At 41.0% G+C, this 16,750-nt stretch overlaps 3 protein-coding genes across 3 annotated transcripts; all 3 read left to right on the forward strand.

Moving 5' to 3' along the window:
* The first annotated feature begins 303 nt into the window (after positions 1-303).
* On the forward strand, positions 304-3,937 carry LOC106168041 (tubulin alpha-1A chain-like). Its single transcript, XM_013546967.2, has 3 exons — positions 304-432; positions 1,882-2,104; positions 2,532-3,937. Exons 1-3 carry the CDS (start codon positions 430-432, stop codon positions 3,659-3,661), a joined length of 1,356 nt encoding a protein of 451 aa, XP_013402421.1. The 5' UTR covers positions 304-429; the 3' UTR covers positions 3,662-3,937.
* Positions 3,938-9,229: 5,292 nt separating this feature from the next.
* LOC112041478 (tubulin alpha-1A chain) lies at positions 9,230-11,909 on the forward strand. Its single transcript, XM_087012763.1, has 3 exons — positions 9,230-9,422; positions 9,901-10,123; positions 10,560-11,909. Exons 1-3 carry the CDS (start codon positions 9,420-9,422, stop codon positions 11,687-11,689), a joined length of 1,356 nt encoding a protein of 451 aa, XP_086868889.1. The 5' UTR covers positions 9,230-9,419; the 3' UTR covers positions 11,690-11,909.
* A 1,196-nt stretch (positions 11,910-13,105) lies between these two features.
* On the forward strand, positions 13,106-16,480 carry LOC147761640 (tubulin alpha-1A chain-like). Its single transcript, XM_087012764.1, has 3 exons — positions 13,106-13,264; positions 13,539-13,761; positions 15,336-16,480. The coding sequence occupies exons 1-3, from the start codon at positions 13,262-13,264 to the stop codon at positions 16,463-16,465; spliced, it is 1,356 nt and encodes a 451-aa protein (XP_086868890.1). The 5' UTR covers positions 13,106-13,261; the 3' UTR covers positions 16,466-16,480.
* The last annotated feature ends 270 nt before the right edge of the window (positions 16,481-16,750 follow it).

A 16,750-nucleotide genomic window follows, 5' to 3' on the forward strand; every position in this document is an offset into this window, starting at 1 on the left:
TGACTCCAAAACCCATTGGCGAATCTTATTATTGAAGTAACATCTGAATGATAATATCAATCAGCACCATTCACGTATCTGAATTTAAAAGATATTATATTCCTTTTACGGGTCTCCTCCTTTTCAGGTCTAATCTGATCGATAATTTGTCGTGGATTAAAAGTGAGCGCCACCTGCCGGCAGTGACCCCCACGCCATCTGCAGAAATCTGCTTTTTCCGACTTCATTGTTAATCAGCATAGCAACCGTGGTGGCCTAGACCAATCGAATCCCGCCTTTCATTAAACATATTCAAACGCCATATCGACCGCAATATAAGCGAGTGTTTCAGAAACCTCATTATGTTTGCTCGCTAGACACTTTGAGTCACACAGTGAGACATCGTTTTCCTCCCGAAACTTTCGAGGGTATTTCTCGACAGACTTCAACATGGTGAGTTCAATAATATTTTATCACATATTATTCTGTTTATTATACAATTACTTGTCTCTGAAATATGTGGTGCAGGCTCGTGTGCATGCATTTTTTTGTGATCAAAGGGAGATAACATGAATATCGTAATTGGTGTGTTTTGGGCCTAACGTACGGTCTTTTTTTTTCGTGAGAACTTCAGCATTCTGGTTGAATGAAGGACTCTCAGCATTCTGTTTTGTCGCTGTTTTGTGAATGTTACGTATTTTGTTCAGCCGATTTGCAAACAAGCAGTAACGCTATTTTGTAGAAGAAGGCACGCAAAAAAAAAAAAAGAAAAGAAAAAAAAATCACCAACGGGGACTATTTTCGTTTAAACGCTGAATTAACTCACAGCTTCAATGCTGAAAATAGCCACACGCTTGGTCGTCAGGATTTAACATACACTTTGATGGTCTGATACGCCCAATTTTGTTTCCTGGGCTTCTTAAATAAAATCGACCAGTTATCGATCCATTTCACAACTTAGTGCACAATGAAAATGATTCAACATAATTATGATAAGTAGTTTACACCCTGATATTGATTTCTATTGTTTCCGTGTTCTGGCATTAAAATTTAGCAGCTGAGATTTCGTTTATTCTACATGCAATCCAAATCTTGTCTATTTTCTTTAAGTGTCTTCCTCTGTTTATAATTGTTTTCAATATAAATGGACTCATTACAATAGGCAATTAGATAGACCAGCTGAAAAAGGAGCTAACCCGTGGCTGGAGGGATGACCGTGTATAGGCCTATATATAAATAAAATTTTAGTAGCCTCCATCCCACCCCATCTCTCTCTCTCTCTCTCTCTCTCTCTCTCTCTCACACACACACACACACACACACACACACACAACACAACACCACCTGGTTGATTAACACTGAAGAATAGCATTGATCTCCCTTTAGGCATAAAAACCGCAATATTCCACTTTCGCAACGTATTGATGGACCACGGACACATTCATCTTGCTCCAGTAATTTAATTATAATATAAACGGTTGGGATATCGGCTAGGTGACTGGTGATTGTATTACAGTTGTCCTGAGTTTCTTACAGCTAATCGGAAACAGCTGGCATAGGCTGGGAATAAACTGTGTCTCCAATATTCCCTAGAAAGCAGGGTTTGGGATGACTCATGGCTAATTTGCGCGACTTGTAGTGCGTTATGAAAAAATGGAAGGATTAGCATAATGTATTTCTGGGCTTTCTTCTTCTTCTTCATTTTTATTTTCTGTCCTTTTTTCATCTGCAGATAATTTTTTTTGCGATGTCAAGGCGTTATAAGGGAAATGAGGGAGAGGGTTAATGATTCCTTTGAATAGGCATGTATACTTATTTCATCGACTGATAGAAAATGCACGAGTTGTGTGAAATTGTAGTAACTGTTGCAATAATTATAATTATTATTGCTCATATCTTCAGCGTGAATGCATCAGTATCCACGTCGGACAGGCCGGAGTTCAGATTGGAAACGGTTGCTGGGAGTTGTACTGCCTTGAGCACGGTATCCAGCCTGATGGCCAGATGCCCAGTGACAAGACCATCGGTGGTGGTGACGATTCCTTTAACACCTTCTTCAGTGAGACCGGTGCTGGCAAACACGTGCCCCGTGCCGTTTTCGTCGATCTGGAGCCAACTGTCGTTGGTGAGTTACACTCGAAAACAAATGGAATTTGTCATCTAATTTTATAGCAGACGCATGAAAGTGCACCCACTGAAATTGCAATAAGTCACATGTAACACAGTTACAGTCTCAACTAACACAATGTTTAATGCGCAATCCAACATGATTCACTAATCTAAATGGAGTTATTTATATTTTCTTTCAAATATGATGGCTTAGATACTTGAAATAAATATGATGGCTTAGATACTTGAAAAAAATAATGAAAAATAATGAAATATAAAAAACAGAAATAAAAATGTTGAAATATTTAAACAAGCATACTTTTTCTTGGCTATCATTATGACGATAAATCAACCGGCTACATACAGGTAATACAGAGAAAAGGCTTCGCTTTTGATTTAACAAAAAATCAGGTAATCTATAATTTCTTTTTCCCTTTTTCCAGACGAAGTCCGCACTGGCACCTACCGTCAACTTTTCCACCCTGAGCAGCTGATCACTGGAAAGGAAGATGCCGCTAACAACTATGCCCGCGGTCACTACACCATCGGGAAAGAAATCGTCGACCTTGTCTTGGACAGAATCCGTAAGCTGGCTGATCAATGCACAGGTCTGCAGGGTTTCCTTATCTTCCACAGCTTCGGTGGTGGCACCGGCTCAGGCTTCACCTCCTTGCTTATGGAGCGCCTCAGTGTCGACTACGGCAAGAAGTCCAAGCTGGAGTTTTCCGTCTACCCCGCTCCTCAGGTCTCCACTGCTGTTGTTGAGCCCTACAACTCCATCTTGACCACCCATACCACCCTTGAGCATTCCGACTGCGCTTTCATGGTAGACAATGAGGCCATCTACGATATCTGCCGCCGTAATTTGGACATCGAGCGCCCAACCTACACCAATTTGAATCGTCTGATCGGCCAGATCGTCAGCTCCATCACCGCTTCCCTGCGTTTCGATGGTGCCCTGAACGTCGACTTGACCGAGTTCCAGACCAACTTGGTGCCCTACCCACGTATCCATTTCCCTCTAGCCACCTACGCCCCTGTCATCTCTGCCGAGAAGGCCTACCACGAGCAGCTGTCCGTGGCTGAGATCACCAACGCTTGCTTCGAGCCAGCCAACCAGATGGTGAAATGCGATCCCCGTCACGGCAAGTACATGGCCTGCTGCATGTTGTACCGTGGAGATGTCGTGCCAAAGGACGTGAACGCTGCTATCGCCACCATCAAAACCAAGCGTACCATCCAGTTTGTGGACTGGTGCCCAACTGGTTTCAAGGTCGGCATCAACTACCAGCCACCCACTGTCGTCCCCGGCGGTGACTTGGCCAAGGTGCAGCGTGCCGTTTGCATGTTGAGCAACACCACTGCCATCGCCGAGGCCTGGGCTCGTCTTGACCACAAGTTCGACTTGATGTACGCCAAGCGTGCTTTCGTCCACTGGTATGTCGGTGAGGGTATGGAGGAAGGTGAATTCTCTGAGGCTCGTGAGGATTTGGCCGCTCTGGAGAAGGATTACGAGGAGGTCGGCGTCGACTCGGTCGAAGCCGAAGGAGAAGAAGAAGGCGAGGAATACTAAACCTCAAGATTGTGTGCATTTATAGAGAAAGTGCAATTCATTCGTTCATTCAGCCGCAATACTTCTTGTCCTAGTAACTGTTTACAAGAACTTGGGACATTGTCGTTCTTCCGAATAAGACAGTTGATATATTATCAATGAATGTCGACTTTATGTTTTTTTTTAACATTTAAAAATGTAAGACAATAATTTGTATCCTATGGAACCAATAGAACTGTATACGTGTTCTGTATGTGACAATGCCAGCGGTTGTGAAAAAACAAATGCTTAAAACTTTATCCTGAAGTTTGTTTATTTTATCAACCACGTTTCTTTTGAAGTGAAAAGATTAGACCCCGGTATTTTAATCAATTAGAATTATCTAGTTACCACAACAATTTTCGTTTGGAGAATTATCTTTATAAAACAAAAAGAAAATTGAGATATTTGGCTATTTAAACAATTTACGACCTCGGCTGTATATATACATACAAACGTTTCACACTAAGGACAGAAAAACATGTGAATATCTTAGTCTGATTGCATTCAGCGAGAGTCCCCTCGGAGTTGGATCCATCTACGTTTCATTGGGAATGAGCCCTAAGACGTTCTAAATAATGGTGCCGTTTATCGCCTACCTGCAAAATAAACATAACTATTCCAACACAACATAGTCTGGAGACAAAACTACTGTCATGCTCCTATGGCAGGATTTAGAAAAGACAAAAAAGGTTTAGGTACACTGCACATTAGTTTTGAAGTTTTGTCAGCACACACGGCAACTGGACTCACAGTTGCAATGGGAACATAAGGAACATATGGATTTTAGAAGACTCCAAAATATAAGAAAAGACATTATACGTACTTTAGTACCTGCTTTCGTCAATTAGGAAAACGTTTGTACATGCAGATCACTTTATCCACCCTTGGACATAATGACGTTATTACGTCCAAGGTCCACCATTTTGAAAATTATCCAACCGACCTAAAAATTTGTCGTTAAACACATTGTTGTCAAATTCGTGTTCAGCACCATATTTTTTCATCCGAAAACTATTTGAGATCAACCCTACCTAGTAGACTAGCTAATTTACGTCTGTTAATCACTGACAACATATTGCTAAATAATTCACTTTTTGGTACTTCTCAGGTGTCGGTGTGTAATTCTCGGACATGAATCGCCAACCTCCAGCATACAAATTGATATCTAATGGTCAGTCTTCGTTTCGCTTGAAGATTCATGCCGCTTTATATGTCAATAATTGGAAGGATTCACGCATTTGGCAAGTTGTACAGCAGAGTTGCAGTGGCGTATGTCGGGCGGTTTTTAAGCACATGTACATTCATGTATTTACTACTTAGTTAGTGTTCTACAAACTGACATAGCAGGATATTTTGACACTATGTCCAGCTCGGTCGACGAAGAAGAAATGCGTGAGGAACTACTGGCCGAATTAAGCGGCCTGACCGACTCCGAAGCTTACTTCAAAATTCTGACTATTTATTACGAAGGGTACGTTTGTATCGGGACGGAACGATTCAACAGCATAAAGAAATTTTAATCATGCTGTTCTTCACTAGTCAATAGAACAGGGCTAGACTGCATGTTCTTTGTCTGACAAACAGATTAGTCAACACGTTTTGTAAGGATCATTTTTTGGAAACTGGCAAAGCTTTATCTGTCATTGCCCAGTTCTTTATCCATTAATTTTAATAGTCTTAACTGCAATAGCAGTGTTTTATTACGACAATTTTACTGATTTCAAACTTTGGATATCATTTGACGGTAACTGTATGTCCGCAATATTTGACAACAAGATAAGACATATACTAGTAGATCTACCTATGTGAGTGCCATTGGTACATGTACTAAATTCTCATTATCGATAATTATGATACGCTGAGAATAATAAAAATGAAGACAGAACATTTATTCAAAAAGAATTTTAATGGAATTTTATAAATATCTTTAGTTTAATTAATACCTTAGGGTAAACGAAGATAACAGAAGAACTCGGGAAGCCAATGGGGATATCGCGGACACAGAGGCCTTGTCAAGTTTTACCGACCACACCGTGCTTTTTAAGGTCTTAAAGCGCGTCCGATGCTTGGAAGATTGTTTACCGACTCCAGTCCGCATCATGGAGTTCGGGGGAGGGACAGGTGCTGTTGTGAAAGCAATTTGCCAAAACCTCGACAAGCAAATCATTGTCAGCGTGGTAGAACCGCATAAAGAGTCTCTTGAGCAATACAAGAAATGTACATGTATTGAAGGTTTCAATAACGCATCTCTGGATGTAGCTTATCCCGGATCAATGAGAGATTACTTCGAAAAAAGCGTGGAATATTTGCAGGCACTAAACGCATACCCTCAGGGACCACAGGACGTGATTCTTGCCACCCACGTGCTGTATCATCTGTCTAGTGTGTTCGATCTTCACCGTGATCCCTTCCAGGATATTGCGCTGGCTGTATCAGCAATGTATGGGATTCTCAGACCAGGAGGGGAGCTGCTTCTAGCTTTGGAAGAAGATGAAGTCACCTTGGTTGGGCACGTTTCACTTGCTTGTGTGCAGACATTACATCCAACTCTGACCGATGCCTTCAGGAAAGGCAGCGCAGCAAGAAAAGCTCTTATCTATGAAGGCGGGATAGCATCCATCTTGAATACGTCATTCCCGACGTTCCGTGCTTCGATGTCACATGAAAAGATTCCGCGATACATCTACACTTCAACTTTGGCAGAAACGGGTGCGCTTGGCTCTCTTACCTATTTCAACGGTCTAACTGATGATTTGTCGCCACTGGACCAGCGGGTTATACCATTTTGCATCGACCACGTCAAGAGCCAAGGACAGAGGCACGGTCTTGCCTTCGTTCAGGATACTCAAGATAAAAGAGGACTGTGGCGTTTCCCTTCGCAATGTCATTTCATTTCTATTAGAAAAGAGATTAAATCTGATTAATATTTTATCGGTGAATTTAAAATGTAATATTCTTTACTTAGAGATTTAAAAATGTTATTTAGTCTCCAAATAAAGAATATTCTGTTCTATGATGTCTTATTGTGAAATTTCTAGCATTGCTGTAAAGTTCTTGTTTGCGATTCCATTATTTGCAAATTGATTAGTTTAGTAAATTCAAATGAGTTGATGCCCAGCGTGTAAAATCCTAGTACATGAACAATTGTAATTTACTATGAAAGATGTTTTTCTTGGTCTATAGACAGGATAAAATATAATATTCTTTATTTGGAGATTTAAAAAATATTTAGTCTCCAAATAACGAATATTCTATTTGATTATTTTTAATTTACTTAAAAGTCTTATTGTGTGAAATTTCTAGCATTGCTGTAAAGTGAATTGAATTGGTGGCGATTTCATCATTTCAAATTGATAAGTATAGTAAACCCAAATGAGTTTATGCCCTGCTTGTAAAATACAGCACATGTATGAAAAAATAAGAAATATCCCTTAAAGCTATCCCACAGTAGAACTTACAAACCAATGGCGTCGACAAAGCCAAGGACCACGCTTTGTCCTTTCTTAATGCCATTGCTACCATCTTGTTAAAAAGTGGCATTTATTACGAGACGTGATGTAAATGCCATAGACGGTAGTTGAACAGTCGTTTACGTCAGACAAGTCGGGAGGGGTGCCCTTATACGTTTATTTATTTATTTCTGAGTGTGTGACCGGTTAGTTCTGAAGTTAGTTAAGACCTCTAAAAAGATTACTTTTATTTGCAACCAAATTGTATTCAATGTGCCATCTCTTTAATCAGTTCTGCTAACCTCGATTTATTCGGAACCTACTTAAAGTGTACAGGGTCACCCGAGTTTGCGATAAACGGTACACTCGTTTACGGAACTGGCCGATAACTGCCGAGTGATTCAATCAGCTGACTCAGTTATATTGAACTTGGTCGTCATACCTGAAGTATTGTGATAACGAGTGTGCACAGGTCAACGGTTAAGCGGATTACAATTCAAACAGTACAATGGCGACGTAAGATTCTAAAAATAAGGCATCACTCATTTCATATAATCTGGCATTAAACTTACTCTATAGCAAGGTAGTATACCAGCTAGTGCTCTATACAAATTTAAGTTACAGTCTACTAGGGCCACAGATTGATTTTTCACATGATATTCATACTAAGATATTTACAGATATGTCTCTGGTTAAATTGGCGGTTATTCTCTGTACTGCGTCAGAGAAAATGTCCACATAATAAAAACTACGGACTTGGTAGAGGGTAATATGAAGTGCTTGAATGCACGTATACGCTACGTATATGTGACCCTCATAGGTGCCTCATATATGTGTGTGTGTGTGTGGGGGGGGGGGGGGGTACTTCTTCTTCAGAAAAGAATGGAAAAACCACCCCTTCTCTCCGATAGAAAATATAATATTACACAGACTGTCTGATAGTCTTGAACAAATAAATGCAGAAAAGAAATAAATGTGGAGAAAAATAAAGTAAAAATAAATTAATTGAAATAAATTTAAAAGTAGACACCTGGGTTTGCTTCATCATGATTCAAAATTGATTTGAATTATAAAATTACATTAATACTGGCACGATACATCACACAGAATAATCTTGCCCATTAGTTCATGGTGTGTGCTAATTGTGTGTTTGTGTGTGCTTGCGAAGGGGTGAATTGAGTGATACTCGTATTACGGGCATTAACGATACGGTTGTCAAATTCTGTCTGTTCAATTTTCATATGAGGGGAGTGGAGGAGACCGTCCACTGGGGTCGACTTGTACGTGTAGTTGCTGGGTAAAATTTTCCTACACCGGTCTAAAGTCAGCTCCAGTAGCCCCAACGGTGACTCTAAATAAGCGAACGATGGAATTCGGGGTGGATTTACTAAAGGATATATATATATATATATATATATATATATATATATATATATATATATATAGATAGATAGATAGATAGATAGATAGATAGATCGTTGAACACTTTATCACATTGCTTACTTTTTCGGTTAGGTCTTCTTTTCACGTGTTTATTTGTGACTGTATGCAGTTTATTGACTCAACCTTCATACACTGAAGATACCCTAACCCTCTAGCTGAGATTAAGACGTATAGTACTAAATCTACAACGCATACGAATATAACATAAATTACACGTCATGTCATAATAATTCACACGACCGTTTAAACTGTAAAAGAGAGAGAGAGAGAGAGAAAGAGGGGTATTACAATATCATATGTGAATGGGAGGATGTATGTGCGTGTGAGAAACTCTCAGGCCTACTTACTGTATACCCCCCCCCCCCCCCTTTTCACAATTCCGTTTGGCTCACTTAGCCTTGAAGGCCACCTAACAACGATAGGTAAGCACTTTTGTTGTTCTCGTTTCATTACGAACAATGGGCCTGAATAAACAATACGCGCGAAGAGGGAACAATGACAGGTGCCCGCTAACAGAGAAACCAGGGCAAACATTCCGCTGCTAGGGCCCCTTGCCAACGGTTGCGAGCAAAAACAGGTCAAGTCTGTTTGCCGTTGTTGATTTCCCTGTGAAATCAATAGCGCCTGACGACCGTTAGCTGTGCCAGCCAATCATGGACGGAGATTCGATTTGTGCGCTTGACAACCGGTTGGGCTATAAATACGGTGCCCCCATCGATCGAATTCATTCTCTGCTCTCGCTCAGACACTTCGAAGTCACACAGTGAGATCTTGAGTGCTTGATTTAAGACGCACGTCTTCCGTTAATTCGTATTTGAAGCCGATCAACTTATCAACAATTCATCATGGTGAGTACTGTTTCCATTTCAATGTCATAAGAGGTTTCGTTCGTATTTAATATCGTGATGAATTTGTCGAATTCCGAAGTCGCGTGTTTGCAATGCCGGTCACGTTGACTACTTGTTAGTCATCCTTAGTAACCTATCTTTATCTTTTTAAATTGGTAACGTATTATTGGGAATCTACTTCAGAACACTGCTTGGATTATCTACGAATGATTTAGAACGGTTAAAGATTTATGATTGAATTTAGAGAAATACGGGAGCGGTCTCCCGCCTAAACCGTTACATTGGGGAATCTGATCACATGGCTGCGACTTCAAACGCCTGATTAGAATTTAGGTCAGCTGAAATGGTGTAGGCTTACACCAGAGAGATTGTGTTTTACAAGCCTATTCGTTTTAAATTGGGGCAAATCGTTTCGAGTTTATCGAATCATTTTGAATAAAGCTCTTCACATATTAAATTGCTTTAATTATTTTTTCAGCGTGAATGTATCAGTATCCACGTCGGACAGGCCGGAGTCCAGATTGGAAACGCCTGCTGGGAGTTGTACTGCCTTGAGCACGGTATCCAGCCTGATGGCCAGATGCCCAGTGACAAGACCATCGGTGGTGGTGACGATTCCTTCAACACCTTCTTCAGTGAGACCGGCGCTGGCAAACACGTGCCCCGTGCCGTCTTCGTCGATCTGGAGCCAACTGTTGTCGGTGAGTAATTTTACACAATTTGCTATCACAGTCAGAAATTAGTTTATAATATTTGAAGGCTGAAAATTGCCATTATTCCTCTATAAGTAAAACGTGGTTATGCTTCTCATGTGATTTTAATAACAGCCGTATCTAATGTAGACGCGCAACTCGGCTTTTGTTAACAATTCGCCAGTGTTTGTGTTACTAGGCAGATGTTTACTTTTATTCTTCCTTGACTGGTGTTAAGAGCATTGTGTAAACACAATGAAGGTATTCGACAAGGCCATTGTGCTTGCTGAGCACTTCTTAAGACATTATTCAAAGCATTTATGACTAAGCTCTACGCACTGTGTGACCGACTGTTGATTATATTGAATAGACTGTAGACATTAAAATATTTCCTTAAATATTTTTTCTTGAATAGATTAATAAATATTTTTCATTTTCTCTTCAGATGAGGTCCGCACTGGCACCTACCGTCAACTTTTCCACCCTGAGCAGCTGATCACTGGAAAGGAAGATGCCGCCAACAACTACGCTCGTGGTCACTACACCATTGGTAAGGAAATCATCGACCTTGTCCTGGACAGAATCCGTAAGCTGGCTGATCAGTGCACAGGTCTGCAGGGTTTCCTGATCTTCCACAGCTTCGGTGGTGGCACCGGCTCTGGCTTCACCTCCCTGCTTATGGAGCGTCTCAGCGTCGACTACGGCAAGAAGTCCAAGCTCGAGTTCGCCGTCTACCCCGCTCCCCAGGTGTCCACTGCTGTTGTTGAGCCCTACAACTCCATCTTGACCACCCATACCACCCTTGAGCACTCCGACTGTGCTTTCATGGTAGACAATGAGGCCATCTACGATATCTGCCGTCGTAACTTGGACATCGAGCGCCCAACCTACACCAACTTGAACCGTCTGATCGGCCAGATCGTCAGCTCCATCACTGCTTCCCTGCGTTTCGATGGTGCCCTGAACGTCGACTTGACTGAGTTCCAGACCAACTTGGTGCCCTACCCACGTATCCATTTCCCTCTGGCCACCTATGCCCCTGTCATCTCTGCCGAGAAGGCCTACCACGAGCAGCTGTCCGTCGCTGAGATCACCAACGCTTGCTTCGAGCCAGCCAACCAGATGGTGAAATGCGACCCCCGTCACGGCAAATACATGGCCTGCTGCATGTTGTACCGTGGAGATGTCGTGCCAAAGGACGTGAACGCTGCCATCGCCACCATCAAGACCAAGCGTACCATCCAGTTTGTGGACTGGTGCCCAACTGGTTTCAAGGTCGGCATCAACTACCAGCCACCCACTGTCGTCCCCGGCGGTGACTTGGCCAAGGTGCAGCGTGCCGTGTGCATGTTGAGCAACACCACCGCCATCGCCGAGGCCTGGGCTCGTCTTGACCACAAGTTCGACTTGATGTACGCCAAGCGTGCTTTCGTCCACTGGTATGTCGGTGAGGGTATGGAGGAAGGTGAATTCTCTGAGGCTCGTGAGGATTTGGCTGCTCTTGAGAAGGATTACGAAGAGGTCGGCGTCGACTCCGTTGAGGGAGAGGGCGAAGAGGAAGGCGAGGAGTATTAAGCAAAATGCCGTCATACCTTTCGTGACTTTTGACCGGACCGTCCAACTTTTCGAAATACGGCAAAAGGGAACTGTGCATTCATCAAAAATATCAGACATTTTCATGGTTTTGAAAAAAGTATATGATTATGTTACAGTAATTGCCAAATAAGGTCAAGGCATTATTTGATCAATTCAGGATATTTCCTTCCATCAAAAATAAAGATATTGTTGAACATTATTTGCTGTTGTTTGTTATTCCACATTAATTCTAATATCAAAAGGCAGTTTTTAGCCTTTAAAAAAAGTTTAACTTATTTAAAGAATATTAATGTTTCAATATGATAATCGATATCCCGTGGAAAATGAATTCAAGGTTAACTCGGAAAGGTGAAAAATAAAATGTATATCGTGTAAAATATCCGCAATTATGAAAGTAAACAAAGATTCCCTAATCCCATGGATTAGATTAGATATGCTTTCGTAGTCTGTATTACACAAATTAATTTTAATGTCCAACCTTATTAGGCCCTATATATACATATGCAGATTACCGTTGCCGTCTATCTCGAAACTATAAAGCAAGGGGGTATTTATTTAATTTATGGTTAATAATTGAGATTATAAGTAAATAAATTACTTTCAGACTAATATCACAAAAAGGTGGGATTCTGAGCCTTGAACAGGGTTTTTTTAGTGTGTTAGGTGTGCCCGTGACTGCCAATGCATTTCTCGGTTTGTTGTGAACTGCTATATGTTAGGTTCTTCATTGCAACCACGCAATTTTCAATAGAAAATAGAGACATGCGATTAATTAGTAAATAGAAGATTGTATTCATTAAAAAATGAATATTGAAATAAATCAGTTGATAAATAAATAATCATATGTATAATCAGTAAAAAAACAATATCTACTGCTTGACACAGGTCTGATGTTTTTCGCAGCAGTGGAGGCTAGTTTTATCGAGAGAAATTGCTTTTCCTTTTTACAACAGAGAGAGAGAGAGAGAGAGAGAGAGAGAGAGAGAGACCTGCCGAACCCCCTTTTTGTCCACGAAAAAGCCCACTCAATGCTGAATGCTGATAAGAGTTCAAATATGAAGGGTATAACTAAAATGATAAAACATTCTCATTTTTCCAAAACTAAGGAACGCCCCACCCATTCTTGGGAATTTGTATTATCATTTACCACTTGCTAAGTATTTCCATGAAGATTGGGTAGAAATAATTCATACAATATCTGTGATTTATATCTGCTCAACCGATGGGGATTATCTTGAACGTAACACTTAAAAAAAGTAAACGCACTCTACCGATTTGCCGACTTGTTATCGATGTTTATTGTTTATTTACCTTTTCTGTCTCCAACAAAAGCGGCTGGCAACGGATATGCCGGGTCACCACAGACGCCCCAATGAAAAGCCGTGCTTTAACGTAATGACTCTCCTCCATATCGACCGCTACAATATAATATCAATAGCAGGGTCGCTCGTGCCTTATTCCAGTATTTGCTCTTGCTGAAGACCCATTGCAGTCGCAAGCAAGTCATTATTAATTTCATAATAACCCGCTTTAACGGCATAACTTGTCAATATGGTAAGTTAAAAAAAAACGAAACAATGGATTCGATCATAATGACATTGTAAATTGTGTAACATTACGGTAATATGAAGTTGCATGTAAATGTGCGACAGTCTTCAAAAGGTGTTTGATAGTTGTGCATATACTTTGCATCAGAAAAGTGTGATATTGACGCGCACTAAGTGGGTTAAATTTTTTTCAATAAAATTAATAATAAGTAATAAAATTCCAGCGTGAGTAACAGATTAACAGAGTTTTATATTTAAAAATGCTTTATTTATTTTTTCAGCGTGAATGTATCAGTATCCACGTCGGACAGGCCGGAGTCCAGATTGGAAACGCCTGCTGGGAGTTGTACTGCCTTGAGCACGGTATCCAGCCTGATGGCCAGATGCCCAGTGACAAGACCATCGGTGGTGGTGACGATTCCTTCAACACCTTCTTCAGTGAGACCGGTGCTGGCAAACACGTGCCCCGTGCCGTTTTCGTCGATCTGGAGCCAACTGTTGTCGGTGAGTATCAAATATTATTATCGTCATAAAACAGGGTAGTTTCTCACCATAAAATCATCGCATAAAACACAGTACAACCAAGCAATGGTTTTTATAAAATAACTCAACTCACGACAGAAAAGTCGAGTCAAACATTAGGTCCTTTGATTAACGTCAAAAAAAAAAAAAAAAAAAAAACTTTGAAACATTTCCCAACGGCTTTCAGACATCTGCCCCTTCTTATCGGTTTCCCGTTATAATGAACTGTTTATTGATCAGTTCCTTGAAATTAATCAATTGTACCTCGAATCGCAATGCACTGGTTCATTGGCAGTGGTAATCTTATTATCTTCAGTTAGATCAGGCCGTACTGCATAATTACCCGACATTTGTTTCATATTTTACTTTATGTTCATGTTTGCGTCTCAGCGAGCGAAGGAAAAGTGGTATAATACCAGGTATGTCTGGAGACCATGATGAAGGACTGGCACCAATTTTTCGTGATTTGTATGCAATCTAATATGTGTAATCCCCCTCCGCCCACCCTAAAAAATTATAGGAGAGAGTGAAAGAGAATATTCGTTATTCGATTTTTTCTGACAATAAACACACTCTGCTGAATGATTTACTGTACAAAAATAATAATGAAATAATTTGAAAGCTTGCAAAGTGATTAATGAAAAACTGGTCTGAGAGGTGCAATATACGTGTTCAATGAGACATTATCTGATAACCTAATTCACAACGCGAACACCTTCTAAAACGTATTAATAAAATTAATTCACTTGAACAAACTCTTCCTAAATAATATTGTATAAATGTCAGAACGATCGGATATCTTGACTCAAATTTTCAAAATTTTCTGTAGAGTCTTAAGCTACTGCATGTTGTTGTTTGTTGCTAGGTGTTTTGTTTATTATAAACGAAAGTCCTTTTGACCTGCTCCATTTTCGAGCCATTATCTGTATTATCGCCCCTGTAAGTTCTTGAAAGGAGAGCCTTTAAAATTGTCGCGATTACTTGAAAGGCAATACCCTTATGTCAATATGTGATAAACTATCGTTTATGCTCTAAACCTTTGTGAGAAACCGAATTGGCGTAAATACGGTACCCCTGAATGCCGTGTCCGTTACAATGCCACCAAGTCAGGGACTACAACACAACTTTCGCGTGCCCATTCACAAAGGGAAATCAAAATTGTTTATTTGATAATACAATCAGTTAGGATACAGCAGTAAAGGTATTTGTCAATTGTAAGTCAAAGATGAATAGAAACATCCCGAGTATTTGTACATTTATATATATATGTTTATCAAAATGAGTTTGAATGCTGCATTTCTTCATCCTTTCCGGATCCTTCATATAAAATATTTAAACTTTGGGATCTTTTTATGATAAATATTACAGCCAAAAACGCAGTAGATTTTGAGTGGAACTAACATGTATGCATTTATTGTCATAATTTTATTTATTTATTTATTTATTTATTATTTTTTTTGTCAATAGGAAAACACGGCATTTGAAATAAATATTTGACTTCTTATCATTTTCTTAATAAAACGATTAAATTAATTAATTATATTTTTTCACTTCAGATGAGGTCCGCACTGGCACCTACCGTCAACTTTTCCACCCTGAGCAGCTGATCACTGGAAAGGAAGATGCCGCCAACAACTACGCCCGTGGTCACTACACCATTGGTAAGGAGATCATCGACCTTGTCCTGGACAGAATCCGTAAGCTGGCTGACCAGTGCACAGGTCTGCAGGGTTTCCTGATCTTCCACAGTTTCGGTGGTGGCACCGGCTCTGGCTTCACCTCCCTGCTCATGGAGCGTCTCAGCGTCGACTACGGCAAGAAGTCCAAGCTCGAGTTCGCTGTCTACCCCGCCCCCCAAATTTCTACTGCTGTTGTTGAGCCCTACAACTCCATCTTGACCACCCATACCACACTTGAGCATTCCGACTGTGCTTTCATGGTAGACAATGAGGCCATCTACGATATCTGCCGTCGTAACTTGGACATCGAGCGTCCAACCTACACCAACTTGAACCGCCTTGTTGGTCAGATCGTCAGCTCCATCACAGCTTCCCTGCGTTTCGATGGTGCCCTGAACGTCGACTTGACCGAGTTCCAGACCAACTTGGTGCCCTACCCACGTATCCATTTCCCTCTGGCCACCTACGCCCCTGTTATCTCTGCCGAGAAGGCCTACCACGAGCAGCTGTCCGTCGCTGAAGTCACCAACGCTTGCTTCGAGCCAGCCAACCAGATGGTGAAATGCGACCCCCGTCACGGCAAGTACATGGCCTGCTGCATGTTGTACCGTGGAGATGTCGTGCCAAAGGACGTGAACGCTGCTATCGCCACCATCAAGACCAAGCGAACCATCCAGTTTGTGGACTGGTGCCCAACTGGTTTCAAGGTCGGCATCAACTACCAGCCACCCACTGTCGTCCCTGGTGGTGACTTGGCCAAGGTGCAGCGTGCCGTGTGCATGTTGAGCAACACCACCGCCATCGCCGAGGCCTGGGCTCGTCTTGACCACAAGTTCGACTTGATGTACGCCAAGCGTGCTTTCGTCCACTGGTATGTCGGTGAGGGTATGGAAGAAGGTGAATTCTCTGAGGCTCGTGAGGATTTGGCCGCTCTTGAGAAAGATTACGAAGAGGTCGGCGTGGACTCCGTTGAGGGAGAGGGCGAAGAGGAAGGCGAGGAGTATTAAACCGATTTGTTCATGGAATAAAACTGCATATTCACACCCAGATAACAATGATATATCATCATAGATACACTAATTATAAACTTTTACAGGTGTTCGACGTGTTCGATTTTTTAAAATAACCTTTGTAGATTTTAATAAAGATTTAGTCGACTTTATATTTGAGAGTTTTTTACATCCCTGTGCCTTACGATAGAAAACCTCTTATACATGTAGATTACGGTCTCTCATTTGGTTGAACTCGAATATAATATATTCATTCTGAGCAAACAATTTGAATAAAAATTT

Source organism: Lingula anatina, chromosome 5 (assembly GCF_051362555.1).
Source record: "Lingula anatina isolate TDL-2025a chromosome 5, LinAna3.0, whole genome shotgun sequence".
In the NCBI taxonomy this organism is placed as follows: domain Eukaryota; kingdom Metazoa; phylum Brachiopoda; class Lingulata; order Lingulida; family Lingulidae; genus Lingula; species Lingula anatina.